General features: G+C 42.1%; 5 protein-coding genes and 1 long non-coding RNA gene across 9 annotated transcripts in view; 3 read left to right on the top strand and 3 right to left on the bottom strand.

The window, feature by feature from the left end:
- The window catches only part of slc25a24l (solute carrier family 25 member 24, like), a 7,838-nt gene extending 4,968 nt beyond the window's left edge, over nt 1-2,870 (bottom strand). The window contains exons 1-5 of one of the 3 annotated variants that reach the window (XM_019856794.1): nt 2,560-2,870; nt 2,185-2,482; nt 1,973-2,099; nt 854-941; nt 271-382 (exon numbers count right to left, since the gene is read on the bottom strand). In XM_019856794.1, coding sequence (XP_019712353.1) covers nt 271-382; nt 854-941; nt 1,973-2,099; nt 2,185-2,307 — 450 coding nt within the window. In that variant the 5' untranslated portion in view covers nt 2,308-2,482; nt 2,560-2,870. The remainder of the gene's footprint in view (nt 1-270; nt 383-853; nt 942-1,972; nt 2,100-2,184; nt 2,483-2,559) is intronic. The other 2 variants (XM_019856796.1, XM_019856795.1) reach the window with 2 other exon arrangements.
- Nucleotides 2,871-3,160: 290 nt separating this feature from the next.
- On the top strand, nt 3,161-7,243 carry dnajb4 (DnaJ heat shock protein family (Hsp40) member B4). The gene is made up of 3 exons (XM_019856797.1): nt 3,161-3,612; nt 4,952-5,544; nt 6,702-7,243. Exons 1-3 carry the CDS (start codon nt 3,402-3,404, stop codon nt 6,930-6,932), a joined length of 1,035 nt encoding a protein of 344 aa, XP_019712356.1. The 5' UTR covers nt 3,161-3,401; the 3' UTR covers nt 6,933-7,243.
- Nucleotides 6,566-8,142, bottom strand: LOC109507401 (uncharacterized). The gene is made up of 2 exons (XR_002166455.1): nt 7,994-8,142; nt 6,566-6,822 (listed from the first exon to the last, which is right to left on the bottom strand). It is a non-coding gene; the product is annotated as an uncharacterized LOC109507401 (long non-coding RNA).
- A 163-nt stretch (nt 8,143-8,305) lies between these two features.
- On the top strand, nt 8,306-17,023 carry gipc2 (GIPC PDZ domain containing family, member 2). Its single transcript, XM_019856798.1, has 6 exons — nt 8,306-8,722; nt 13,230-13,415; nt 14,814-14,994; nt 15,550-15,662; nt 15,743-15,824; nt 16,516-17,023. Exons 1-6 carry the CDS (start codon nt 8,423-8,425, stop codon nt 16,665-16,667), a joined length of 1,014 nt encoding a protein of 337 aa, XP_019712357.1. The 5' UTR covers nt 8,306-8,422; the 3' UTR covers nt 16,668-17,023.
- A 444-nt stretch (nt 17,024-17,467) lies between these two features.
- On the bottom strand, nt 17,468-20,776 carry txndc12 (thioredoxin domain containing 12 (endoplasmic reticulum)). The gene is made up of 7 exons (XM_019856799.1): nt 20,585-20,776; nt 19,878-19,938; nt 19,358-19,410; nt 19,207-19,280; nt 19,061-19,130; nt 18,898-18,981; nt 17,468-18,050 (listed from the first exon to the last, which is right to left on the bottom strand). The coding sequence occupies exons 1-7, from the start codon at nt 20,682-20,684 to the stop codon at nt 17,971-17,973; spliced, it is 522 nt and encodes a 173-aa protein (XP_019712358.1). The 5' UTR covers nt 20,685-20,776; the 3' UTR covers nt 17,468-17,970.
- A 454-nt stretch (nt 20,777-21,230) lies between these two features.
- On the top strand, nt 21,231-25,218 carry LOC109507465 (transcription factor BTF3 homolog 4-like). Of its 2 annotated transcripts, XM_019856916.1 has the most exons (6): nt 21,231-21,352; nt 21,733-21,795; nt 23,426-23,539; nt 24,022-24,223; nt 24,706-24,765; nt 24,857-25,218. In XM_019856916.1, the coding sequence occupies exons 2-6, from the start codon at nt 21,742-21,744 to the stop codon at nt 24,901-24,903; spliced, it is 477 nt and encodes a 158-aa protein (XP_019712475.1). In that variant the 5' UTR covers nt 21,231-21,352; nt 21,733-21,741; the 3' UTR covers nt 24,904-25,218. The 2 variants fall into 2 exon arrangements, with proteins under 2 accessions (XP_019712475.1, XP_019712474.1); XM_019856915.1 differs by lacking the exon at nt 21,231-21,352 and having other exon boundaries at nt 21,727-21,795.
- Nucleotides 25,219-25,740: the final 522 nt, after the last annotated feature.

Genomic DNA, 25,740 nt, shown 5'->3' with positions numbered 1-25,740 from the left:
CGTGAGGGGTGACGTGCCGAGAACTGAAACCGAACGCTTCTCCTCGTTCCCTCCTGGTACCAGAATTGAGTCTCCTGTCTCCTCCTTGTGTTTTATTCCTGAGTGTCAAATTGGATAAACCTGACAATGTGGCATGCAATTGGATGGCGACCGGTCCAAGCTTTACTACGCATCGCAGCAAAATTCAGCTGTGATAGGCTCCAGCTCACCTCTGACCCTAATGAGGACAAGCCCTATAGAAAATGGATGAAGGGATGTTTGGAGTCTTACCAGACTGTGTTTCCACGACGACACCAGCTCACCGATGTTGTCCACCGGTTTGAGAATAACATGCTGCAGGAACTCATCCCAGTCCACTGTCATGGAGCCGTCTGTGTCCATCCTGTAAATGTCAGAAAATTGTGAGTGCACAATGTAACAATAGTGGCCTGAGTAGGACTTTGTCGCCAAAAAAACGTGTGTGCTGCTTACCCGTACTTGTCGTTATTGGTAAGAGTAGTTATTTATAGTCACATTCTTGAAGGAATTCCGGGTTGACTAATTTATGAATGAATAATATCCTTTATAGTGGAACCTCCAAAGTCAAAGCTTTAAAAAATAGCACCATAGAGAGCACAATAAACAATTTGGGAAGCAAGAAAGGGAAAGGGTCGGGCTCCTCATTAGCCGAGACAATGTAATTCATTCAAAATCAATCTCACACACAAATGAATTGGATCAATAACATAAATAGTGCATAGCTTGCCAACCAACTATCCATTAGTCTTCAAAACATGAGTCATTTTATAATCATGTTCCACTTTGGAGGTTCTAGTGTTGTTCAATGTTGTGTAGTGGGTAAAAGGAGTCTTACATTTGTATTACTTTATTGGCATGGGCCTTTGAAATGACCACTCCTAACTCCTTAAACAAACATATGATCTCCTCCTGGTCAATGAGCCCTGATCAAAAAAGAGACGCACAAGCAATTATTGTATGCAACGTAGCAGGATAAATATTTGTTGATTGATGTATGATGACAACAAAGATAGATACAGTACACTCGCACATTGGATCAGACCTGCAACTTTTACAGGCTTTACGTAATTCTTATTTGAGTTTGTGCAACTTTTGGGGGATTTACGGTAGGCCCGTTTTAACACGCACACCTATTTTGGTATATAGTAGTTTTACTGTATACAGAGCAACTTGTGTGTATGATTTCTTAACAATAGTTTTATCTTAACCTCCACAACAATTTTGGTATAAACATATAGTCTTGTGTTGACCTGTTCAACTTTTGGGGGTTTCATGTTAGTTTAAGTTTACCCTGTGCAAACTTTATGAGATTTACAATATTCTTGTTTTAATCCGCGTAATTTTATGGGATTCACTGTAGATTTATTTTTAAAGAATCCACCTTTTGAGGGATTTACTGGTGTGAAATTTTAGCATATACCACATTTTGGAAATGTACGGTAATTTTATTCTATTCTATGCAAGATTTTGCAAATTTGTTCATTTTCCAACTGAAGTGATGACATGCACATTGAGAATTTGCCAGATTACAATGTCAGAATGTCATCTCAGACTATGAAACAAGAGCGAAACTGAGCATTTTGTTTGTGAGATCACAATTACCATGTAGGGCGCTGTTACACCTGCTTTATGTACTCGATGAATACTGCTTTGCTGTTGTTGTTTTTTCATGTGTTCTGTGAACATTGTTGAGGTGAGTTGAATCTTATTTTAACCCTAATACCTTTATATGGGTGCAATGCTATGAGGTTCATGGTTACCAGTGCAATTTTAGTGAATGATTTATTCTTGTCTGATTTTAGCCTGCATCATTTTTGGAAGATTTACTTCTTTATTACTTTATTATGTATAGGGATTATGAATAGTCTTTATTATTTATTATTGTTGTGAACTTGTTTAAAAAATATACTTATATAAATTTCATTCATTCATTCATTTCGCCTGAGTTGCTTACCACTCTTGTTCTTGTCCAGGTGGTCAAAGCAAATCTTCCATTTCCTCTCTCGGTCCATCATGTAGCTGAGAAACTCGTTGTAATCCAATTGGCCATTGTTGTCCTTATCATAGGAGTTAATGACATTCTATGTGTATGGGTGTGTGAGAGGAGCACATGTTCACTGAGCTGAAGAAAACGAAGTCAGCATCATGCAAGCAATAGAGATTTACCTGCACCTTAGCATCTGCCACCGAGATGCCGTGCGTGGTCATTTCACTGTGCAGCTCTGACAACGAGATGAAACCATCCTGGTTCCGGTCCAATTTGACAAATAATCCTCGGAATTGATCCATTTGGTGATGATGATCCGCACCGCGCTGCAGCCTCTCTCACGTGCTGACTCACAACCAGACCAGACACTATAAATCACTAAGGCAATGCACCACATTGTCTTCTTGGTCCAGCAGGTGGCGCTGTATAGTTGCAGCTGATGGCCATTTGGACCAGTAAATTCCATAATATCATCATCTGAATAATCAAAGAAGAAGAAGAAGAAGAAAACATAATTCTTATAACAACACAGAAATTGCCTATGTATTCAGTACCTAATAAAGTGATGACACTCCTAATCAAGGATGAAGGGTGACCGATCCATAAACTTATCATGACGTCACATCCAGAGCCGCCACCGCTCACTTGGATGATACTGGAGCACCAGGATAGTGGCTGACAACACGCCTAGGAATGATTAAATGATGTGCCAGCGGCTGACTGCGATGGGTGTCATGAAACAGACTTAGAGCAAATAAAACAGGAAATGTCGTTTCAAAATAATATAGTTTCATTTGTTGATGGTCGCGCGACCAGTGTAGCTTCAATGTACGTTGGCCTGGAAAGAAAAAAAATCAAATTTACGCACCTTTAATATTTTCATTTAGTCTTTGCAAAATTTGATCTGCACAACTTTGGGATGGGGGTGGGGGGGTGCTCCGACCCCAGGGAACGTAGCGGAAGAGCACATTTCACAGCTAACAGCCGTCCCTTGTAATTAGATTTTATTTCTGGATATTATCTTGAATTATGTTTTTGTATTGATAAAAAGTGGCGTTTTCTTTAATTATTGAAACCATGTAATAGATAAACTGGTGCGGTTTTATCCACAACTCGGAAGTGGAAATAGCTGACTGTCAAGCGTGCATTTTGACATACTGTGGACGCCACAGAGAGAGGGAGATGCAAGTCTATTTAAAGGGTCACCCGGCACCAAGCACAGAGGAATAAGAATAACACAGGCGGTTCCACATCCTCCACGGGAGATGATTCACCCGCTCGGCGAAATCTAGTCTGGATAAATTCGACCCGAATTCCTGGCGAACAGAACCCATTTTTTCCGACCCTACCTCCTCTCCTTTTTCAATCACTGAGGCTACGGACAAACGAACACAAAATGGGAAAAGATTACTATAAAACGCTTGGCATCAGTAAAGGAGCCACGGAAGAGGATATCAAGAAAGCATACAAAAAGCAGGCGTTGAAATGGCACCCAGACAAGAATAAATCTGCGGCAGCAGAGGAGAAATTCAAGGAGATCGCGGAGGCTTACGAAGTCCTGAGCGACCCCAAAAAAAGGGACATCTATGACCAGCATGGAGAAGAAGGTAACGGCATTTAAACTGTCAATCATTTGTCACGTTCAGTATCGTGACATAATGTACTGATGCGTGGTTCAGTCAAAATACACACAGACACACACACTTTAGATATAAGTAATAACCATCGATCAAAATTGATATCGATTTGTCGTAATATGCCTAATTATTTTCTCTTATAGTACTGTACAACGTATCTATCTACATGTACCTTAAAAACGAAAATTTGATGTCAAATATCAGTTAGCTGACATATTGTGATCTATATGTTCTTTTTCAGCTATCTTTTACGCATAGATCTAAATAGAGATACGGTGCAGACTCAATAATGTGCTGTATTTGTATCGTTTTCTTCCGCGATATAGTAGCAAAATACACAGTCGAAATATTGTCACGATGTATCATATTTTCTCTGTTATGGGACGCATAGATCTAAATAGAGATACGGTGCAGACTCAATGTGCTGTATTTATATCGTTTTCTTCCGGGATATAGTTGCAAAATACACAGTCGAAATATTGTCATGATGTATCATATTTTCTCTGTCATGGGATAGTTTTGATACACAAGTGTCAAATATACATCACAAGGTGTGGAACAAAATAATATGGATTCTACTGTATCGTTTGGATACACAAGTGTCAAACATTGATAACTTTGGATGGGACAAAATATTGTTACTGTGACAAACTGAATTATTTTCTTGAACGACACCGAATTGATAGATGGCTAGGTCACAAGACACAGACAAAATATCGATATTGTGACATATCATTGTGTCATGATTCATTATAAATACAGTACACATTAAACAGTATATCAGTTGTAACTAGGGTGCTACACATTATTGATATCATTACATATTTTATTGATACACAAATGTCAAATTTCAATAGGTTTTAACATGTCATGTTTTAAAAGTACAATTTCCCTGAATGTTATGAACATTATATAAAGTAGTACCGATATATGGTGTGATGTGTTGTGTCGTTTTTGTCATGGTGCAGTATCGATACACATGCATCAACTATCGATCGGTTTTGACACATACTGACACAAGATGTCATTGTCCAATTTTATTGTTTTCTCAAAAGATATTCCACTGAACAAAAATGAAAATGGAACCCATTTCTGTCAAATACTGCTCTCAAATCGGGACAGTATCGATGCACATGGTCAAATATTGATCAGTTTTCACTCAGGGTGTGACAAAATAACTGTTGGATCATTATCTCGAATGATACACAGTGGAAACAAAAGACAATTGGATTAGTGTGTAGTGACCCACAAAGGGAGGAAAATTATCTAGAGTTTAATGCGAATCCGTCTCATTTGGTATGTCCTTCAGGTCTCAAGGGAGGAAGCGGTCCACCCGGCGACAGTCAAGGCAACAACTTTACATACACCTTCCATGGAGACCCCCACGCCACCTTCGCCACCTTCTTCGGCGGCTCCAACCCCTTCGAGATGTTCTTTGGGCGCAAGGCGGGCAACGCGCGTGACGACGAGGACATGGAGGTGGATGGAAATGACCCCTTCGGCTCTTTCAGCAGCTTCAACCTCAACGGATTCCCCCGGGACGTGCACTCTGGCCAAGGCGGGCAGCATCAACAGCAGCGGTGCAAGCAGGACCCGGCCATCGTCCACGAGCTCAGGGTCTCCCTGGAGGAGGTCTTCCATGGCTGCACCAAGCGGATGAAGATCTCTCGCAAACGGCTGAATCCGGATGGTAGGACCATGCGCACAGAAGACAAGATTCTCACCATCGAGATTAAACGAGGGTGGAAGGAAGGGACCAAGATCACGTTCCCACGGGAAGGAGACGAGTCGCCCAACACCATCCCGGCGGACATTGTATTTGTCATTAAGGACAAGCCGCATCCACACTTCCGACGTGAGGGTTCTAACATCGTGTATCCCGTCCGGGTCAGCTTGCGACAGGTGAGATGCCAGTCTACAGAGATTAATGCTTTACCATCAATAATATTACCATAGCAAACACTGGATATTTTGGAGAAAAAACAGCCACGATATGGACTCTTGGTCATCAAACGAATTGTGTCGGTTTCTCTTCATGGTACAGTATCGATACACAAGCATTCAACTATCAAATAATTTTAACTTGGTGTGGGACAAAATATAATTCATTTGACATATTTTCACCAACCATACAGTATCGATATATTAAGAGGTGACAATATTGATATCATGACTTATCATCTTTTCCTCATGGTCCAATATAGATAAACAAAGCATCAGATGTTTTATCTCAAAGATCAGTTTTAATCTGTATTTCACAAAATATTACATAATTTTGTGACAGACCTTTTTTTTTCTCCTTCCCCATACGGTATCCACCACTACTGTATATAATATTATGATTGATGTATTTGTTTTGATTGGAGTAACTAATGCTAACTTCCTAGCCTGAACATTATTCCAAATTTTTGCTTGACATTTTTCCATCGTCTTAAGTTCTACCAGAGCCGGATGTGTGTAAGGGTACGCCATAATTCCTGGGTTGCGTGTGAAAATGCAAACAGTTACCACAATATCCTGCCTTTGCTGGGTTCTGTGGAAAAGGCACTTGTGGAATTTTGTCACTTGACATAAACGAGGGACGGCCGAGCTAATAATAGCCGGATGTGCGGGAAAATGTCACTATGGGAAACAGAGTGTGATTAAATGGTGTTTAAATATTTGTTCCGACTACTTTGAATGAATCATAGTCAGAGAGAGAGACCGAGAGAGACAGAGAGCTTCATATCTGTACAGCGAGTAGGAGGGATGGTAAAAATACATGGCGGGATCGTGCTAGCAAGTGGGCGGACGCAGGTGCAGGTTCGATTTGTCAATGCCGACGAGGCACCTTACGTACAGTAAGTGCAGCAGTACTATGCTCATTCAGAAGGACTGGAAACAACCTTAAGTGGCATACACAGTGAAAGCTCATCTGGACCACTTGGATTCCAGGTCGTTTGGGGAATGTGAAAGGGGCTTTTTCCCCTACACACAGGCACTATCCTGCCTGTTTCAGAACATTCCCGGGTGGAGTTTCATGACTTGTCAACTCACTGTTTCTCTTGTTTTCTCTGCAGTCGTTGTGTGGATGCTCAGTGACCGTGTCCACCATCGATGGCAACACATGCAACATGAAGATCACCGACGTGGTGAAGCCAGGCATGAGGAAAACGGTGGCGGGCCAGGGTCTGCCCTTACCTAAAAACCCAGAGCAGAGAGGAGACCTGGTGGTGGAGTTTGATGTGAACTTTCCGGAAACGTTGCCCAGCAACGCGAAAGATGTCCTGAAGCGCCACCTACCCACTTAGAATGACCCAAGGCTCACGCAGGCCCGGATGAATGTGCAATTTCTATTTTTGACTTTTTTGCAGTTTTTTTTTTTTTTCATAAATACCACGCATGCCACCATGTGGATGGAAGACTGGACCTTTTATGTACATGGGCCTGCTTCCCAGCTTTCACACGCTTTCGCCATAAATGTCCCGTGCTATGTGCCAAATGACAATCTCACCGTTTCATTAATATGTGGCAAAAGTTTAGTCATCATTGTGCTTGTGTTTTAAAATGTTGTAAATGTTTTGGGGGCCCTGTGTGTATTAAACATTATATTTCTAAAGTGTATGCTGAATCAGAGTTGTGTAAACCGCAGTTTTGGGACCCAAAATGTTTTTTTTTTAATTTAGCAATCACTCTCTCTCTCTCTCACTCTCTATCTCTCTCTCTCTCTCTCTCGAACATTTACTATAATTGAATGGCCCAAACTGATGTTCAAGGCCCAATCTTTGGTGCTCATCTGTGAATTGAACACCGTATCATTGGCATACCATATCGGGGGCTGCCCAAACAAAGGTAAAGGGTCCCAAAATGGCTGACTGCGTTTAACTGAGGCAATGAATTGAGCAAGCCTGCTTGCAGTTCTCAGCTGCTGCGTTTCAGCTGCCAACACTTTCAATTACATGACATTTGTGCCCACCAGGGGACGCTACATCACTCATCACGACTGAAATTTGGGAGTGGGCCTTCGGAGGGGTGGATTCATGAGGCCGAGGGGCCTCATTTGTTTTTAGCTCCAGCAACTCCATTCTCCCTCATCATAGATAAATATTACAAAAAAACACTTATAGGAATAATGTTCAACTAAACAAATTAGAGCAGTTAAAATCCGGTGCAGTTTCTGACATTGTATTTGCAATAATTGGGAAAATATATTACTGTAGGCTGGTATCCAAATATTGTTTATATTGTGCAAATGTTTTTCATATTATGTAAAGCAATGGTGGGGAACTTACTTTCTATCAGGAGCAATTTTAGAACCACGACGTATGTTGATGAATTTGTTTTTAGAAAATTATTCCTCGTGATTTGGTACTGTTTGCTGGAAATGTGAAGAGATGCAGTGAGGAAAATGTGTTGTTTCCAGTGGTGCCAGTCAGCTGGCAGGTGTGTCTAATGAAATGACCGCTTGGGTGCACAGGTGTATCGGCGCTGTCTCCGCTGCTCCCAATGCGCCTGCGCCCATCCAAGGAGCGCACAGAGCGGCTATTGTTAGCCAGGCAGCACGCAGGTTGCCTCTGTCACACACTTGATCCCCGGCTACCTGTTGCTCGTTTTCCGCCGTCCGTCCCCCGCAGAAGTCGCCGTTTCGCGGGGAGCCGTGGTCAGGTGAGCGACGGAAAAGTATCCTCGGAGCAAGTGGAAGTTGAGGAAGTTAAGCGAGACGGAAACAAGGAAGTAAAAACGAGATTTCAACAGGTTCAAATGTTTTAGCGGTTTAACGAGCTAACCGAGACGCACAAAAATGCCGCTGGGCCCGTTTAGGAAAAAAAACAAGTCGACCAAGGAGCACCTGGTGGACCACGAGGAGGTCGGGGGCGGCCACCACGCAAACGCGGCTGGCTCGCTGCTTGCCGGCGGCGGCCACAAGTCGGCGGTGAACGGCGGCGGTGGCTTGCCCCCGCCGCCTGCCAACCTGCGGCCCAAGCTGGTCTTCCACACGCAGTTGGCCCACGGCAGCCCCACCGGCAGGATCGAAGGCTTCTCTAACGTCAAGGAGCTGTACGCCAAGATTGCTGACGCCTTTAACATCAGCCCACCCGAAGTAAGAACACCCACCCACTTACCAGGACACTTGATTTCAGTCAGGGGGCTTTACAAACTCAGGGTTGTGAACACCTAATCAAAAAGGAGGTTTCAAGCCGTTGAATGCCACTCTTTGCCGTCAAGCCAGAGATAAAACAAAGAGAACGGGACATTCTTTTAAACATGGAAACTATGTTGCCTTAAGAACCGACCAAGCAAACTCAATGATATCATAAATGGAAAATGTCATTGACCTGCAAATGGTTAACAACAATTGTTGAATCTTTTTTGTATCGTGGCCCCGACAAAAAATATATATATATTTGTATGGGTGGGTAACTACTTCTACTACAGTATGTAGCAAGATGTGACAGCCACAGTGTCCAAAACAAAAGCTGCCTTCCCTCCACTCCCCCCCAATAGTCTCGTCTTTTCAAAGTGTGAATGCACAGGCAGCTTTTGTGCGTCTATGCACACTGGACTGGATGGTGAGAGATGCGAAGCTGTCTGGCGCCTTGCAAAAGGAGACAGACCAGGCAGGTTTTAGCCCATGGCTGCCATTTGTCCCATCACGTGTCTGTAACACTCACGAGGATGTTCGCATCTTTCTCGAGACCAGTTTTTACTTTTGTGGTTAACCTTGGCTTGTTCAAAATGTTCTTGCGATGCTGATCATGCCACTTCGGGCGGACAAATCAAAACACAGTAAATCCTGCTGCTGTTGGAACCGTGCTTTTCACACTGTTAACTATATAAACCTGCTGACTCGGAATTCTCATGATAAGAACAGCGCTAATAACAAAGTCATGTCCATCACCAATCATTTGTGGCCCGGGAAGAAAGAAAAGAAGAGAGACAGAAGTGGCTCGTCGTAACCATGCATATTACAAACAGTGTGTGTAGGTAGCGTGTGTTTCAAACTGTTGTTGACTGTTAAATCAACTCAAACACTTTTAGCCCCGTGGACTCGGAATGATAATGCTGAACACAACGCAAACAGACTTGATGTGTGCTGAAAACGCAAAACAAAACAAGAGACATAGGTGCATTGTCGTAACCATGCGTATACCATCGGCGTCGCTTCCATGTGTTTCTAAGTGTTATTGTCTTTCAAATCAAACCATAACCATCTGTGGACTGAGAATGCTACGACTAAAGAGGAAGGGATGTGCTTCAATTATCATTTGTGACTTAATAACTCAAACGAGCCTGGTAGTCTTCCAGTCGCAACTCTGCTTGATAGGTGTTGGCCAGGCTGGGAGATTTGACCTAAAAAATAAAATAAAATCTTGATTTGTCCACCAAGATTCGAAAAAAAAAAAAAAAAATCTTGATTTGTCCACCAAGATTCGCTAAAGTCAAATTATATGATAAAATCAATGACTCTACAAAGGGTTGTGCATCCACTCACATTAAGAGACAGACAGTGAATGCTGCAATCGTGTGTTGGTGCTGGCCGTGGCAGGAAGTCCCCAACGTCCGGTTGTGTGGGCATTGCCTCAAATTTGAGCAGATAAACTGTGCCGGGGCCTTGGCCATCCCACTGTTACCCGGGGGAGCAGCGCTTCTTTGGGGCCCCTCCTACCGTAATTATGCGCAGCCTTTATCACACTGGTTCTCTTTGGACTGCGTATTTAGCGATGTTTATGGTGTTTATATTTTTACATTGTCTAATCAATGTGACAGAAAAGTTGCACTTGTGTCATTCCTTTAAATCCAATCTATTTTCCACTGGACTGGTCAAATTAACCTGTATTTCTGGTAACTAAAATGGCAACCATGACCTATGACATCATCTGGGTCCGCAGTCCAGCTGTTGTGGGCAGAAGCTCCTCGGGTTCAAAGTCTGTCTGTGCTTATACGGGCGGCTGTGGAGTTTGAGGTGTGGCCCTCGTTTGTCTGCCATTGAAATATGTGGCCTGCACAGCCGTGCTTACCTTGTGTTGGTGTGATGAACTTTCTAATCCAACAGATTAAGTCCCGCGATCTCATTTGTTGAAGGCGTCCGTGTGTGTGTAAATTACCGTATTTATTTGTATAGGTTGTTTTTTCCGGGTGTTGTGTGGTGCCAAGACAAGTGAGCTAGCGTTATCCTCAGAACTGTCCTTTGACCTTTTAGATTTGCTTTTAAAAGTTTAATTAAGAGCCATTTTAATGAGAGGGGATGCCTTTGTTGGAGGAAATAGCGCGGTGTGTGTTTGAGCAAGACATTTATTTATTTGTCACGGCATCTTGGTCGGTGCTGTCTGTTTCGGTTGGCAACAAAACAAGTTCTTATTGTGCTTGCTCTCTTTGCACAGGTTATTAGCTCAGGGTGTTGTTCTATGTCAGGCTTTAACGATGAGTTTGTTGTGCTCCCGACGTGATGCCAACCTGGCTATCACGATGGAACATCACACATTCACACTGTGAAGTTAATGATTGCACGGCCTTGATGCTGATGACTGTGATTTCCTATTTAAAAGCAGACACTGCCGACCTCAGCACTTAGTGTTCGCCACTAAAAGCAGCTAGCGCAGGAACATGAGACAAAGATGAACTTAAACCCGCACTTGAGTTGGAATATATATATAGATATAGATATCTATATCTATATATACACAATTCAAGTACGACATCCTTATGAATGAACATGTTCGTGCTTTTATGCCATTAAAGCTCTTATTAAAAATGCTCGGTGGTTCCATGGTCTTTTTTGTCACCTTCGAGTGCAGGGTGACAGACAACCCAGAGCGACGTTCAAGTGCGGCGCATTTATTTAGCTGCTCTTCAAAGCACAGAGCAGCGAGCACCTGTAGGCGGAGGCTGGTGTTTGTGTGCAAGACTGGATGTCCGTGTTGAATCACACTTTATTTCCGGATGCCATTTCGAAGCAGAAATGGAGCCATCGGTCATGTGGAGCACTGAGCACCAGTGTTGCTTCTGGTCGCTTGATGAGTTTTTTATTTTGGTGGGTTTCCACTTCCTGCTTTTGTTCAGGTTCTTATGGCTATTATTTTGATAGGTTTCTACTTCCGTTCCCTTAAGTTTTTGTGAACGAAAGATTGGAAGGAGTCAGATTTCCTGTAAATGGCATAATGCATTCGTTTTTGCTATTTGAGCCAAGATGTACTGGAGACTGCGACATTAGCTTGTAGTGTTAGCCGCTAGCGCCCATATAATGTTGAAACTTTTGTGGTTGGTTACATGTTATTTCTTTATATATTATGCTGCTTAAAGGGTGTTGTATTGTTTTGATATAATACTATTGTAGTTATGGTAAATTTTGGACACTAGGTAAAGTCAAAATGGTGGTTCCCCTCATCCACTGCGCACGTGAATGGCTTTCATCTTTGTGCATGTCGTGTTGTAGTTAAATACGTACATTAAGGCACTTCATCCATGCGGTTCTCGAGGCCGTGGGAGGTGTGGTGAGTGGGAATGGTGGAGGGAGAAGCTTGCTCACGACAGCCAACAGCACGAAGGGCACAGCGGGGAGGGGAGCCGCGCTGAGAGCTGCCTGGGGCGCGGAGAAGCTGCTTAAAGCTGCTAGCAGCCTTGGTAACGGGCTGTAGGCGGGCACTAGTGTACCTCCTGGTGGAGGCCTGAGAAAGGTGGGAGGGGGGGCGATGGGTGGCGGTGTTCGGGGGTTATGGCGAAAGAAAGTAGGCCCTTACATTCGTTTTTTTCCTCTCGCGGCCCCCTTTCCATTATCAACCTCTTCTATTATGGGCCGGTTACCCATGGCGATGCATGTTGGTGAATGCGCGTGTGTGTATCTGTGTGAGCAGAGCTTGTTGGTAGGCAGCAAAAACAAGGCGTGATTTGTCACAGTGAATAACCATGATTCACTCCCTTCTAGAATGAGCTAAGCATTCTAGCTTTTGCTTCCAGATATGATTGATCAAAATTCAATTCCATGGATAAATAATGATTCAACAAATCAAATCTCAAAGTTAGAATTGAAAGTTAGTACTCACTAGTCCACAATAGTGCAAGCAAAAACTCATCCAAACCTCGAGATCCTCACTGAGATAAAGTCTCATGGGAATGGCTGACTGATGTCATGCTGAGTGATGGGTTCAGTGTTTTCTTTGTTTGGACTTTCTGTGTTTCCTGTGAAATGTGGAAGGCACTTTTCCCTTCCATCCAGCTTTCGCACTGACTTGCATAGGCATACCCGATGTTGTTGTACCCTCTGAATGTAGATAAAACGTAGCTAAAATTGGTGTTGTGCGTAATGGAGTGCAGCAAATTAACGGCAGCCATCGGACCGCTAGCTGGGTGTCAATCTGTTTAAAGTGCTGTGAAATCAGCTTAGTGCTTCTGCTGATCACACTGATGAGCCCTCTAAAGTGTGAAGTCTCCTTGTCTTTTTTTTTTTCTTTTTTTTTTTTAAAGACACACACTCACTCACACTCACACACACACTCACACACACTGATGACACTCAGGGCCGTCAGTGATTAACATGCCTTCTGGCCGTTGGATGATCCAAATTGACTGGATTGTCTCATTTCTTTTTTTTTTTTTTTTTGGTCACACAGATCCTCTTTTGCACCCTCAATACACACAAGATCGACATGGACAAGCTGCTGGGTGGCCAGATTGGACTGGAGGACTTCATCTTCGCCCACGTCCGGGGCATCAAGAAGGAGGTGGAGGTGTTAAAGTCGGAGGACGCGCTGGGCCTTACCATCACTGACAATGGCGCGGGGTTCGCCTTCATCAAGGTACACCTGTGCTTCATCTCCATGGATGATGCGAAAAATTTCCCACTCTTTTTTTTTTTTTTTTAACTTGTCCCCCATTAAATTCTGAAAATGTAACCCCAATACAGCAAGTTTTTCCCATTGTTTTACTTTTAGGTCATCTACAATGTTTTTCACCCTTTCCATAGTAGCTGGCTGGATCTCTTCAGTCACTAGCATGTGAATAATGAATGATAGGTTAAAAAATAAAAATAAAAAAATCAGCGAATAGGTGAGTACTGAATCACGAAAATGTGGTGTTCCATGTGTACTCTTGAACGGCAACATAATTTGTGCACACTAAAAATAATAACCAAACACTGTAATTGAATGTCTTGTAAAATTTCAATTAAAATGCAAATTCCACGAAGTTGAAATGGTCAACAGATACATAAATTAAGTTAAATTAAACTAACTCTAAAATAAATGTACAATTAAAAAAAAAAACACAATTAAAACACATTTATTTTAAAATTATACAGTGGTTAATGTCTTTCAACACTTGCATGCTACCCGACTAGTAACAATCATTCAGTAGGTTTGATGATGTCAGAAGTGTACTCCATTTGGCGTCCGCGTCTTCCAGACACAACCAATCAACGATCCGTTCACACAATTGACACGATTCTTTGCGATTCTGTTGCTTTGACGCCAGAGCAGCTACGTTGTTATCCCTGTGCCAAGAAGGAGGATTAACTATTACGTTTGCTTTCTCTAGGGTGCTTGTGGGGTATTTTGTTTACAGTTTGGTGCTGGTCCAAATTGTCATGGTTTGGCCTTGGCTGAGGTCCACTGTAGTTTTGTTATGTTGCCACTGTGTAATAAGCTTACATGGTCTCAGTGTCTCAGACACACACACACACACACACACACACACACACACACACACACACACACACACACACACACACACACACACACACAGCTTGCTCACATTTGCCACCATGTGATACCAAGGTAGCACTGCATGCCCACAATGTGACATTGTAAACAAGCTAATAAGATCCTGAAAAAGTGGCGATTATTTTTACTTCTTTTTTTTTTTTTAAGCGTGAAAAGTATTTGAGACGGACGTCTGAGCACTTGATAGTAAACTGGGGATTAGGATGGTTTAAAGATTATAAAGTAGGTCAGGAGATATTTAGGAGTGTTATGGACAAAAATATTGGGACACCTGTCCATTCCACACATACCAGCGGAGTCCAGTCTTAAGTGGAATGTTTGGTGCTGCACAATGAATGCAGGAAATCTTGATGCACATTCTATTTATTTGTATTATTACTGCACTTAATGGTTTTCTCCTTAAAGCCATAATCTTTCAGGTTTTTTTTTTTTTGTCAATAATCAAAAGTGTTTTTCCATGTGTGTGTCGGTTGGAAGCGTATCAAAGAGGGCAGCGTGGTTGACAAGGTGAAGGTGATCTGCGTGGGCGACCACATCGAGCGCATTAACGGCCGCAACATTGTGGGCACACGCCACTACGAGGTGGCCCGCATGCTCAAGGAGCTACCCAGGAACGAGACCTTCACCCTCAAGCTGGTGGAGCCCATGAAGGCCTTTGGTGAGCGACGCAAACACACACATGGAATAGAGGGGAGCCCAAGGGCTCCCAACATGTTTAGATTTTAAATTGGCTAGCCATTTTACTTTAGCGAAGACGTGCAGTTGTGTAATGTGAGACGGTTATACTGTGCAATGGGTAAATTGCACTTTAGCTTCTTTGATTAGGTGTGAAGTGCCCAGACTTTGGACAGTCTGTCTTTTACACACTGTCTTTCTGGCTGCAGCTTATTGCTCGACAAGAACAGTCTGTGTGGAAGAATAATCACAACACAATTCCACGATATAGCAAATCATTCACAACATATTTTACGTTTACCATGCTGTTAGTTTAGTGTGAGTGTCTGCTCCATGCTCCTTGGGAGTGTTTTTTTCATTTTTCATTGGTGTGTTTGTCTTTCCCATTCAATAAATCTGCAACTGTGGTCCTCCTTTTTTGTTTCTCTCTCTTCAAACGAATGCCGTTTGCGCAAAGCCACCACTGGCTAATTTAACCATATTCACCTCCAAGAGAATACTAGATGAGGTGAAATCTCAATTCTTTGTTTACTGGCAGAAATGTTGGAGCCGAGGTCCAAGGGCGCCAAGCCCAGCAGTGACAACAAAATTGGGAATGGCAAGGGAACGCTTCGACTTCGCTCCAAGGGCCCGGCCACAGTGGAGGATGAGGCAAGTGCTGTAACTCATCGATATACTGTAAAAACAGATAAAAAGCATCTTAAACACTCGAGTTTTTTTACATTGTGCAGCCGACAGAGTTTGAAGAGAAAGCAGTGAAAAAGGTGGATGACCTGCTGGAGAGCTACATGGGCATCAGAGACACAGAACTTGGTGAGTGTCCACGTCCACCATCCACCTCACAGAATACACACAACGTTGCACCAGAACGCATCCAATTGGAACAGCAATAGCTTAGTTTTGAAATACACATTACACCAACATTTGGGGTTTTTCGTACGAGATTAGAAGAGCCACACACTGTCCGTTAGTCTGCACTGTGCGTCACAGCGATCAATGCATTGGTGGCGCCCATGTTCCCAAAACGTGTTTTCATTGAGACAAAGAAATGAGCGTTCATGCAAGTTAAGAAAAATGAGGTACAGGGTCAGATGTGGAAACGTTTTGTACACATTTTAGTACATGGCCGACAGTCTGGGCAAGCCAGACAGGAAGGGAGAGGGAAGGGGTGTATGGCCAAGCAGCTTGCTGAATGGCATCGTCAAAAAGTGACTCGAAATGGACTCTGGTGGATGAAAATGTGATCGGGGTAGCCCTCGCGTTACGCAATATACATTGTACAGTACGTCATCCATCTATCTTCTATAGCAGGAGTTCTCAAACTTAAAATAAAAAATGACTTATTTTATTTTCTGTTGATTAAAATAGATTGCACAAAAGTTCAATAAAAAAAATGAACCCGAATAAATGCTTGAATATTAAAAACAATTCTAAAAGATTAAATGCAAAATGCTCTGAAAAGAGAAATACAAGTGAAGTTTTTCAAATTGGAATTTGCATCCAGCGGCTACCATGGTGGAGGTTGGCCGTGACAAGAAGAACCCTGACGAGTTCGCCATGGCGCTGGATGAGACCCTCGGTGACTTCGCCTTTCCGGACGAGTTTGTCTTCGACGTGTGGGGGGCCATCGGAGACGCCAAGCAGGGAAGGTTCTAGGTTGACGGTCACCTTCCAGCAACCCTCTGAAAACAACACACACACACACACAAGCAAGTCTTGTGGTGGCTTGATGATGCTTTGGCGAAGTGCACGGAACACTTCTCCTGCCTGAACATTTAATTTAACACTTGATAGCCGTGTCATTTTTAATACCACTTTTTTTTAGTTTTTTTTTTTAAGGTATGCACATAGTATGATCAAGCTGATTTCTCAGCTGTAATTTTAGCAATCGTTTATTTACGTTTGGTTGGTTTCAAGGGGACATATTACGCGAAGTGGACTATTTAATCACCAGTACACAGTTGGGTGATTGAGTGTGAAATTAAACAACCAAGTAAATAATTTGTCACCTGCCTGGTTTCCAAATCGATTGGACTGATTTATACCACGCTGCATGCTGGCTGACTTACTTGCCATATTTTCTTCTGTCTTAATGGCCACACAAACGTTGACGTATGTCATTCAATCTTTTTCTTTTTTTACTTTACAGTCTATCCGCAAGAGCATTTTAATCCAATACAAAGAGAGGCTAGCGGATAGACTAATTTTGAACATGGAATTTTTTTTTAAGGTAAAAACAATGAAAAGAGCACATTTTATATGCTGTACATCATTTTGTCACTGAAAACAAAAAAGTCATACATCTAATTCAAAATGCAGCAGATGAATGACATAGCTGCGTCAAATACAAAATATTTGTTTCTGCGGACACAAAAAGAAGGGAATCACTACAGTTGGACAATAAAACTATTTGCTGTGTATTTGACTCAGGACACAATTACCACACACAAACAACGTTCACTACAACAAACCTTTATTTGAATACTGGGTATAAAATGAGAGGCAAAAAAAACGGAAAATATATGTGCAAAAATAAATTCACATGTTGACGAAAACCGTCTGGAAGTATGAGGTGTTTACAACTTAGCAGGTATAAGTAGTCGTGGCATTTCGGGTTCTTGCATGTAGTATAGAAGATGCTTTCCCAATACACACTGCACATTAACGCTAAAGATTCAATTCAGAGTAACAGAATGTGATTATGTGCCAACTTCATGAAAGTTAAAAAAAAAAAAAAATCTTACAGCGTTTTAAAAATTGGCGACTCGATTAAAAATTGACCGCCGACCCGTTTTAGAGCCTCAGTGTGGGAACCCCTGGAAAGTTGTGGGTCAATTTGGCACTTTATTAACTACATCCATGATAGTACAGTATACGATTATGTAAAAAAGTAGTGTTGGTGACAATTTGAGCATCTCTATGAGGTGACCTAGCCCTTGCAGCTCGGACACAAGCCTCCTCACAGCTCATCTCCGGTGTGGCTGAACATGAAGGCGTCACCCGTCAGCTTCTCCTGTGCCTCCTTCATCCCCGACACCACTACAAACATGAAATAAGAAAATATTTGGGAACAATGGGGCTAATTTAGAGAGTAACTCCCCTTGAGAGACTGAGTCTGGTGGCTGGACTACACTGTGTGAAACACTGTATTGAAGAAACAGCTGCATGACAAATGGGTGCAACACCCCCGCTACCATGTCAAAGCCAACAGGTAAGCAGAGCTGCATTGACTTTTGTTGGATGCACAAATTAAAGCGGGTATCTGATCAGCAATTGAAGTTTTCAACACTGTGGGGAGGTATTTATTTGGTGATATAACTGATCATTGTGAACAGTTAGGTTGCTTGGCTCGTCCGGCAATATTATCGACCCCCTGGGTCACTCGCAAACATACTGTGTATACTGCGGGTTTACGACTTAGTTCCATTCCTACTACTGAGACGTAACCCATATTTGTATGTAACTCAGAAGGCGCCGTAGTCCATCACTAATTCATGTTATTTCAATAACTCACAATTAAAGTAACATTTTTGCCCAAAAAGCATAACAATATGTGACTGAGTTGGGAGCCTTGAGGAGCGCCACCAGTTCTCTGCTGTAACAAGTAATTGTGACTTTAAGAGTATAAATTATAAATTAGTGGACCGAGTAGAAATGGTTGTGGAACTTAACGGGTCCAGAGTTGACACCGAGTACATACATTTGTGAGTAAATTTAGCCAAGATTATTTCCGCAGTACTTTTGACATTTTTGTATGGTGGCGTTCCATGAAATTCTTCTAATGTAAACTATATGCCTCGGCTCAATGGGTGGGAAACACTGTCATATGCTGTGAATATTAACCTGGGCATCAATCAAAATTAAATTCTATCAAGTCTTTTGTTACCTTGTTCTGCGCTGCTGTAAAAGTACTTGTAGTTGGGATTCCCGATTTTGTTGGTGATTTCAGGGTGGACTTTACCACTGGGATCTGCAAAAACAGTGACTCCTTGTTTATGGATCAATTGCTGATAAACACGCCAGGAACATTACGGACGCCATTGGAGTACCGAGGAAAAGGATACGGGGGATGTAACCTCCGTCGGGACTGAAGGCTTCATCCTTCGGCTCCTCCTCATCCTTTTGCAAACAAAAGACCAGCGTGAGATTGATGACAACTTCCCTCTTGTGGAATATTTACTGATGGGTTCCTTGCCTCCAGGTTGACCATCACAAAGTTGTGGGCGAGTTCTGAGATCTCTTTGGACGCAGCGAATTTAGGCTTAAGCGCTGGAAAGAGCCAAAATGAAACGGTTAGCCTATCCTAACATCATCCGTGCGCTGTGTTTGTGTAACTCACTATTTACCTTTGCAGGCTCCACACCAGGTCTTGTGAATGATGACCATGAGGGGCAGACCGCTGGTAAGACATAAATGCACCACAACATCAAAGTCAGTTGCCAAAAGAGAATAATAGTCATGAAAACACAATGTTTTTAGTCACATTTTACATTAAGTGCAACTGTAAAAATGAAAAATAAAGGTGACATATTACAAACACACATTTTAGTTGTATACAAATATGTGTGTGTCTGGAGTGCCTGCCCCTCAATCAGGTGTGAAATTAAACAACCCAGTATTCGAATCCTCAAAATGCGTCTGGACGAACCGACATATACTGCCCCCTCGCATAGTGTCTCCACTCATGACAAGTTGGCAATACTGGCTCTGTTCACAATGCAGGATGTAATAAAAAAAAAATCATGAGTTGTTTGAACCTTAGTGTGATTATGGCTGTTTGGTCTATGATTAATCCTTTGAAGATGTCGACGCTGAACTATCACAGTGCTTTTTATGTTGTCCAAAGACAAAGCCCAGCCAACTTGCCTGGCTGCCGCCTCGTTCTTGCCATCTTCCAGCGTCCTCCAGTGGATGTTGTCCCCAAAACCTGCAAAGGTGAGAGTCACTTAAAGGCTGTCGCTTTCACGCAGTTCGATTGCCCACTACTCAGCACAAGTTGAAAAAATGGTAGGGAGTTCTGTGTAAAAACTACCAAACAAATCATGAGTGACTCGCTGTGTTGACTCCTAGGGGACAAGCCGGAAGTCATAACAACATACAAAAGACAAGCAAACAAAATAGTGTAACTTGACATCACCCACTTGTCGCAACTAACTGAGTGTTTTCTAATTTTCATTAAGTCCGACCCACTTCTATGCAAAGTCCAGGAAGAGATGGTTTGTGATGGGACCAAAGCGTGTGGCTGTAATTCTGAAATGTTCTGAAATATTTCGACAGAAACCATCAAATCAGACAATCCAATCTCTGTCATACACAATCACGCCACAAAGTAATAAACACACAGAAACGATTGGCGTTCAATTTGGGAAATTCCACCATTCATTTTAATTGGATCTTTCCGAGGTAACGTGAAATTTCTGAAACGTAAAAAAACTGTCGCCAGGATACATTGAATACGTTCATTATTTGACATTTGCAATGTTAGAATCGGTCGATAAATTAGACAGGAGTAAAATTACGTATAAGTGACGGACAAGCTAACAAACAAGCTCAACGTCAACTTCAATACTCACCTTTGCCGCTCGAAGCCTCGACGATATGTTGAAAACACGACAAAGACAGCAAAGCGTACAACGCTGTGAAAAAAACAGCGTTAAAAATAAAAGCCTGCATCTCTTTTTTCTGTTTTTTTAAGGTAAAACTGGCCCCGATAGACAAATAGGCACCTACAGTAGCGCCGCGCGAAAAACCGGATGTCCAAACGTTCAGTTTCATAATAAAAGTGTTAATAAAAGTGTAAACATGATTCTCTTGCTCCCTATGATTTCATTTCATTGGATTAATTATCAATCTATTATCAAAACACAAAGTTACTATTACATATTCAATACAACATTAGTAGTATAAAGACAACGAATGCATACTCAAACAATGTTTTACTTTTATTTTCCTTGGGCTTTGGTCACGTGACTTTTACCCGACCGCGTGTTCCGGTGCGCTGCGCCTTGTTGTCAAGTTACACAACAAAATGGAGTTATGACACCAGAAGTGAAAACAACTCCACTTTTACGACGCACGAATTCATAAAAACGACGTAATTGCGGAATTTTACAGTTTTAGTAGCATTTTAAAATCGGTATTAAACCAGGCTGTTGTTGTGTATGTACGTTTCCTACGCATTAACGGCCGTTTCGAACATTGTCGACACTTATTTCTAAAGGCTAAGCGGAAGTGTGGTGCCACTTCGTTATCGTTAACGAATAGTGTGCTTTCTGCTAGCCTCACGAGTAGCAGAAGCGGCAGTAGCAGCTAAGCTCCAAGTGTTTCATCTTTTTTCAAAGGTAAACCCGTCAAATTACTTGATTTTCAAATCAACCTTACATCGTTGGGGAGTTTAAATGTCCAAAAATTGAGCCGTTATGTGGGAAGCCTGTCATATCTCAGAGCTAGCCTCGCGCTAGGCTATTATTAGCCACTGTAGCCCCCGAACAATGTGTACAACATGTAACACACACTTAATAATGTCGTCATTGAAAGCTCGCCTCACAAAGTGTGAAGTTAATTAAACGGCCAAGGTTTTAAAACTGTCGATGATTGAACGTTTCTTTTGTTGTGTTTGGAGGGTATTCTTAAAAAACACGTTGACTCATGAATGAGACAATGTCCATTTTGTGTTCTCAGGGAGGTGTGTAATGGTCTATGCTCGTTTTTTTCCATGCAGGAAAGCACGATGAATCAAGAGAAGCTCGCCAAACTCCAGGCACAAGTTCGGATAGGTGGAAAGGTATTTACACTTCTAATCCATTTCGTGGTTGTTGTGTAGTTTAATTGTCGGGTTAAATGAAACGCACCATCAAATGTTGTTTTATTAGAGTTGGTAGAGTTGGTTTATTAGAGTGTAAACGATTTTACACAAGATCTTACTCAGTCGTTATGTAATGTATGTTGGATGACCGTTAGGATTTCTAACATCGACTGTTTATTTTTAGATTTGCATGTGGCCCTGCAATAAATTCCCTGATATATGCATAGCCCACGAGACTTCGGTTTCCCACCCCTGCTTGTGAACCTCCTGACATCAGCATTCTCTTTCTGGCGTGAGGGGGAGAGGGAGTGAGAGTTCCGGACCTCCAGCTGTTGGCCTCATTTTAACCCCTTGACTATTTCTATTTGCTTTACGCCCTGATAAGCACATGGTTTGAAGTTTGAACATAATCAACTCGGACTTACAATACAACCAAGTTAGCATGGCAGTCAGAATTGGAGTTTTCCCGTTATGCCGATTTGAATTTATGGAAAACATTGCAGACTTGGACTTTTGCGGTCTTTGTGATGTGAAATTTAAAGCCAGATCATGTAAAGTAGCACTGTGTAACTAATACACTGATGCATTTAGATACGCTGACACGGTGTCTAAAGTGGGGTACGGAGAGTCCTTGTTATTTGAAGAAGTTTGGTTCTAAGACTCGTTGTGAATAATATTGCCCCTCCCACACACCACGACAAAAATTTCAGTCAGTGAATAATATTGCCCCTCCCACACAGTACGACAAAATTTCAGTCATAAGCGGCAGTCTAGCGCATTATCAACAATTCTTCGAAATAGAAGTCAAGTGCATCATCCTTCAAGTTGTCTTTTGTCATTCCCGTTTAATGTTTTCCCATAAAAGCAAACATAATTACATATTGGAAATTAAAAACATAGAGAAGTCCGTAAGCTGAATGCCAATATACATTACAAGACGTGGGCTAACGAAACCAGCATCAATGTGGTGGTAGTTATAATTAACCCCTGAAGCAATGGAAATTTGAACACAAATGTCACAAGTTGACAAATTCAAAGCCATGTATTCTTGAATGTCATGGCTCTGTAATCCCCTACGATGCCACTAGATGGTGCCTCATAGCAAGTAATTGCTGTCAAGTATTGCTGAAGGGATACTAATGTCTTGACTGAGAGGCTAAGATCTTGGGATGCCAAGGAGGATCTTCGTTGAGTCTCGGTTGTTAGTACCAGAGTGTTTGTCGCATGCGCAAGAATTTGCCATTGCAAGTATTGAGGTTTCCTCCCACATGCCAAAAACATGTATGGCAGGTTAACGGAACGCTCCAAATTACAAATTCAAAGCCATGTATTCTTGAATGTCATGGCTCTGTAATCCCCTACGATGCCACTAGATGGTGCCTCATAGCAAGTAATTGCTGTCAAGTATTGCTGAAGGGATACTAATGTCTTGACTGAGAGGCTAAGATCTTGGGATGCCAAGGAGGATCTTGGTTCAGGTATTGAAAACAAATTTCACGATCTAGAGACAGCTGACAATTGGGCCTTTGCTGACTTTGATCTGAAGGGAGGAGATTTGTCTTGATGATTGGTATGTGCATAACTCGCTTAAAATCTGCTCTTTCCTCAGGGAACGGCTCGCAGGAAGAAAAAGGTGGTCCACAAAACGGCAACGGCTGATGACAAAAAGCTCCAAGGCTCTCTGAAGAAGCTCTCCGTTAACAACATCGCCGGCATTGAAGAGGTGAAGTATCTCGATCATTTTGTCTTTCACCCTACTGTCTCCATACACCATCATCACCGCGACATCATTAGGGTACTCTTGGGAATGTATGAATGGCCTGTTGGGGCGCCTCAGCGTGCCTGAAATGTTACTGGAAGCGCAGCTGGTGAACATTGTATTTTAGAGGTCTTCAAGATGACCTCCTCATTTACACACCCGAAAAACACCTGACACCTCTTTCTCCCACCCTGTAGTTGCTGTCAGACGAGTGATTTAATACACCACACCAGACACTGGTGCCGTACAGGCAATGGTGGAAAGAAATTCTAATTTGGTAGAATCTCTTTGTGAAAGAGGCTTATTGTAACAAGAAAGCCGTCTCAAAATCACTTGCTGTAAAATAATCCAGAGCATGTTTTTTAATTTGTTCGGCCATTTCCTTCTACCATGTGTTACCCGTTCGCGTACGTATCTAATTGTCCCATTATGATTGTGTCCCACAGGTGAACATGATCAAAGATGACGGCACGGTGATCCACTTCAACAACCCCAAGGTGCAGGCGTCCCTGTCGGCTAACACGTTCGCCATCACGGGCCACGCCGAGACCAAGCAGCTGACCGAAATGCTGCCTGGGATCCTGAGCCAGCTGGGCGCCGACAGCCTCAGCAGCCTGCGAAAGCTGGCCGAGCAGTTCCCACGGCAAAGTGTGTAGAAACAAACACATCTGTGTGTGTGTGTGTTGAGGAGTTACATGTTAATTTATGCTTGAATAGAATGTCTCTGCATTAAATTAGCCTCAATTCCCATTATTCCAATGGAAAGTTTCCTTTTTGGGAATCTATTATTATATTATATATTATATTATATTAGCCTTACTTACTACGATTCCAATGGAAAGTTTCCTTTTTGGGAATCTATTAATTTCCAAAATTCCCCATCTTAACTATCCATTGAAATCTTCCAGAAATTTTCCAACTATTTTCATCCGTAATCAAATTACAGTTTCTTTTTCTACAGTCAGTGGTGCAAAAAAATAAATCAGTAACTGGATAATTCTGCAAAAAAATATATATTTTTTTAATCCCATTTTGCCCAGCCTTACTACATCTGATTGGTCAAACAAAAAGAGGAGCCACTATTTGAGGAAATCCATTCATTGATGTGTGATGTTTGTTCTGTATTGCAGCGATGGACATGAAAGCCGTGAAGGAGGAAATCGCAGAGGAGGACGATGACGCCGTCCCAGGTAAGCTTCTGTCCCCGGAGACTCTTGACTGTATCGTTTAATTGCTCCCGATCAAGAACACTTTTTTTATTTTCTCTGTGTTGTCTGGCAGATCTCGTGGAGAACTTTGATGAAGCCTCAAAGAACGAAGCTAACTGATCCTTCGCTCGCTGCCAACCTTTTTCTTTTTTTTAATCTGTCACACGCTCGCTCGCTCAGAGGCTTTCCTCGTGTGGGGAGATGGTTGTTCAAGGTGCAGTGCATCCTCATCATCATGGAAAAAAAAGGAAAAGATCTTTACATAACACCTTTTGATTGTGGACGCCTCAGTCAGCACCCAAAGGACTCACAAACGGCTTTAAATCAGCGCTTTCTATGTGGCTCATATTTAAGAGATGCTTTATGAAAGGGTGACAATAAAGAATTCATTTTACATATAGTGGCTGGAAATGATTTAATAAAACTTTTTTTTTTCCAATATTGCTGTTTTCTGCTTTATTTCCCAAGAGGGAAACGGCTAACTAAATCAGTGGGCCACTTCCTCCAACTCATGTTTTATTGATCTTTTTCATCTTTCAGTGTGAAATGAGGTTGACCCTTATATTATAATACCACTAACAAAGCCATAATTACAGACCATTTCAATTACAATTTAGCACTGTCATACATTCGAGGTTTAATAAATCAAAGTAAAATGACTCCCTTTTGGATCATGTTTTCACACTCAACTGTCAGACAAGCTACAATTAACCATGCTTATAAGAGAAAAGAAATAATGTAAACCCATGCAAAAGCAAGTAGCTGTGCTGATATTTAACATTTGTCCTTGGCGGTTACCTGATGCCTGCACGTGTCACATTGGTGAACAGAGCAAGAGGAATTTCATAAGTTTTGTGGTTGCTTTAAATACATGTCCATACAATCATGAAGTTCCCTCTGTTTTATTTCACAGTAAATTTCAACAGCAAATGGGAATATAGAGCTTGGGAAAAAAAA

Source organism: Hippocampus comes, unplaced genomic scaffold, assembly GCF_001891065.2.
Source record: "Hippocampus comes isolate QL1 unplaced genomic scaffold, H_comes_QL1_v1.1 scaffold105, whole genome shotgun sequence".
Classification (NCBI taxonomy): Eukaryota; Metazoa; Chordata; class Actinopteri; order Syngnathiformes; family Syngnathidae; genus Hippocampus; species Hippocampus comes.
Note: the sequence above shows the minus strand (reverse complement) of the source record. Positions and strands in the feature narration are given on the sequence as shown.

Excerpts from the sequence above, each read along its gene's own strand:
- txndc12 (XM_019856799.1), bottom strand. The coding sequence starts at position 20,684 with ATGCAGGCTTTTATTTTTAACGCTGTTTTTTTCACAGCGTTGTACGCT. Across the intron at positions 19,131-19,206 it reads TTGTGATGGTCAACCTGGAG|GATGAGGAGGAGCCGAAGGA; the intron begins GCAAGGAACCCA and ends TGTTTGCAAAAG. Across the intron at positions 18,982-19,060 it reads CCCCCGTATCCTTTTCCTCG|ATCCCAGTGGTAAAGTCCAC; the intron begins GTACTCCAATGG and ends CTGTTTTTGCAG.
- dnajb4 (XM_019856797.1), top strand. The coding sequence starts at position 3,402 with ATGGGAAAAGATTACTATAAAACGCTTGGCATCAGTAAAGGAGCCACG. Across the intron at positions 3,613-4,951 it reads TGACCAGCATGGAGAAGAAG|GTCTCAAGGGAGGAAGCGGT; the intron begins GTAACGGCATTT and ends TATGTCCTTCAG. Across the intron at positions 5,545-6,701 it reads TCCGGGTCAGCTTGCGACAG|TCGTTGTGTGGATGCTCAGT; the intron begins GTGAGATGCCAG and ends TTTTCTCTGCAG.
- gipc2 (XM_019856798.1), top strand. The coding sequence starts at position 8,423 with ATGCCGCTGGGCCCGTTTAGGAAAAAAAACAAGTCGACCAAGGAGCAC. Across the intron at positions 14,995-15,549 it reads GGAGCCCATGAAGGCCTTTG|AAATGTTGGAGCCGAGGTCC; the intron begins GTGAGCGACGCA and ends GTTTACTGGCAG. Across the intron at positions 15,825-16,515 it reads CATCAGAGACACAGAACTTG|CGGCTACCATGGTGGAGGTT; the intron begins GTGAGTGTCCAC and ends ATTTGCATCCAG.
- LOC109507465 (XM_019856915.1), top strand. The coding sequence starts at position 21,727 with ATGCAGGAAAGCACGATGAATCAAGAGAAGCTCGCCAAACTCCAGGCA. Across the intron at positions 24,224-24,705 it reads CGAGCAGTTCCCACGGCAAA|CGATGGACATGAAAGCCGTG; the intron begins GTGTGTAGAAAC and ends TCTGTATTGCAG. Across the intron at positions 24,766-24,856 it reads GGACGATGACGCCGTCCCAG|ATCTCGTGGAGAACTTTGAT; the intron begins GTAAGCTTCTGT and ends GTTGTCTGGCAG.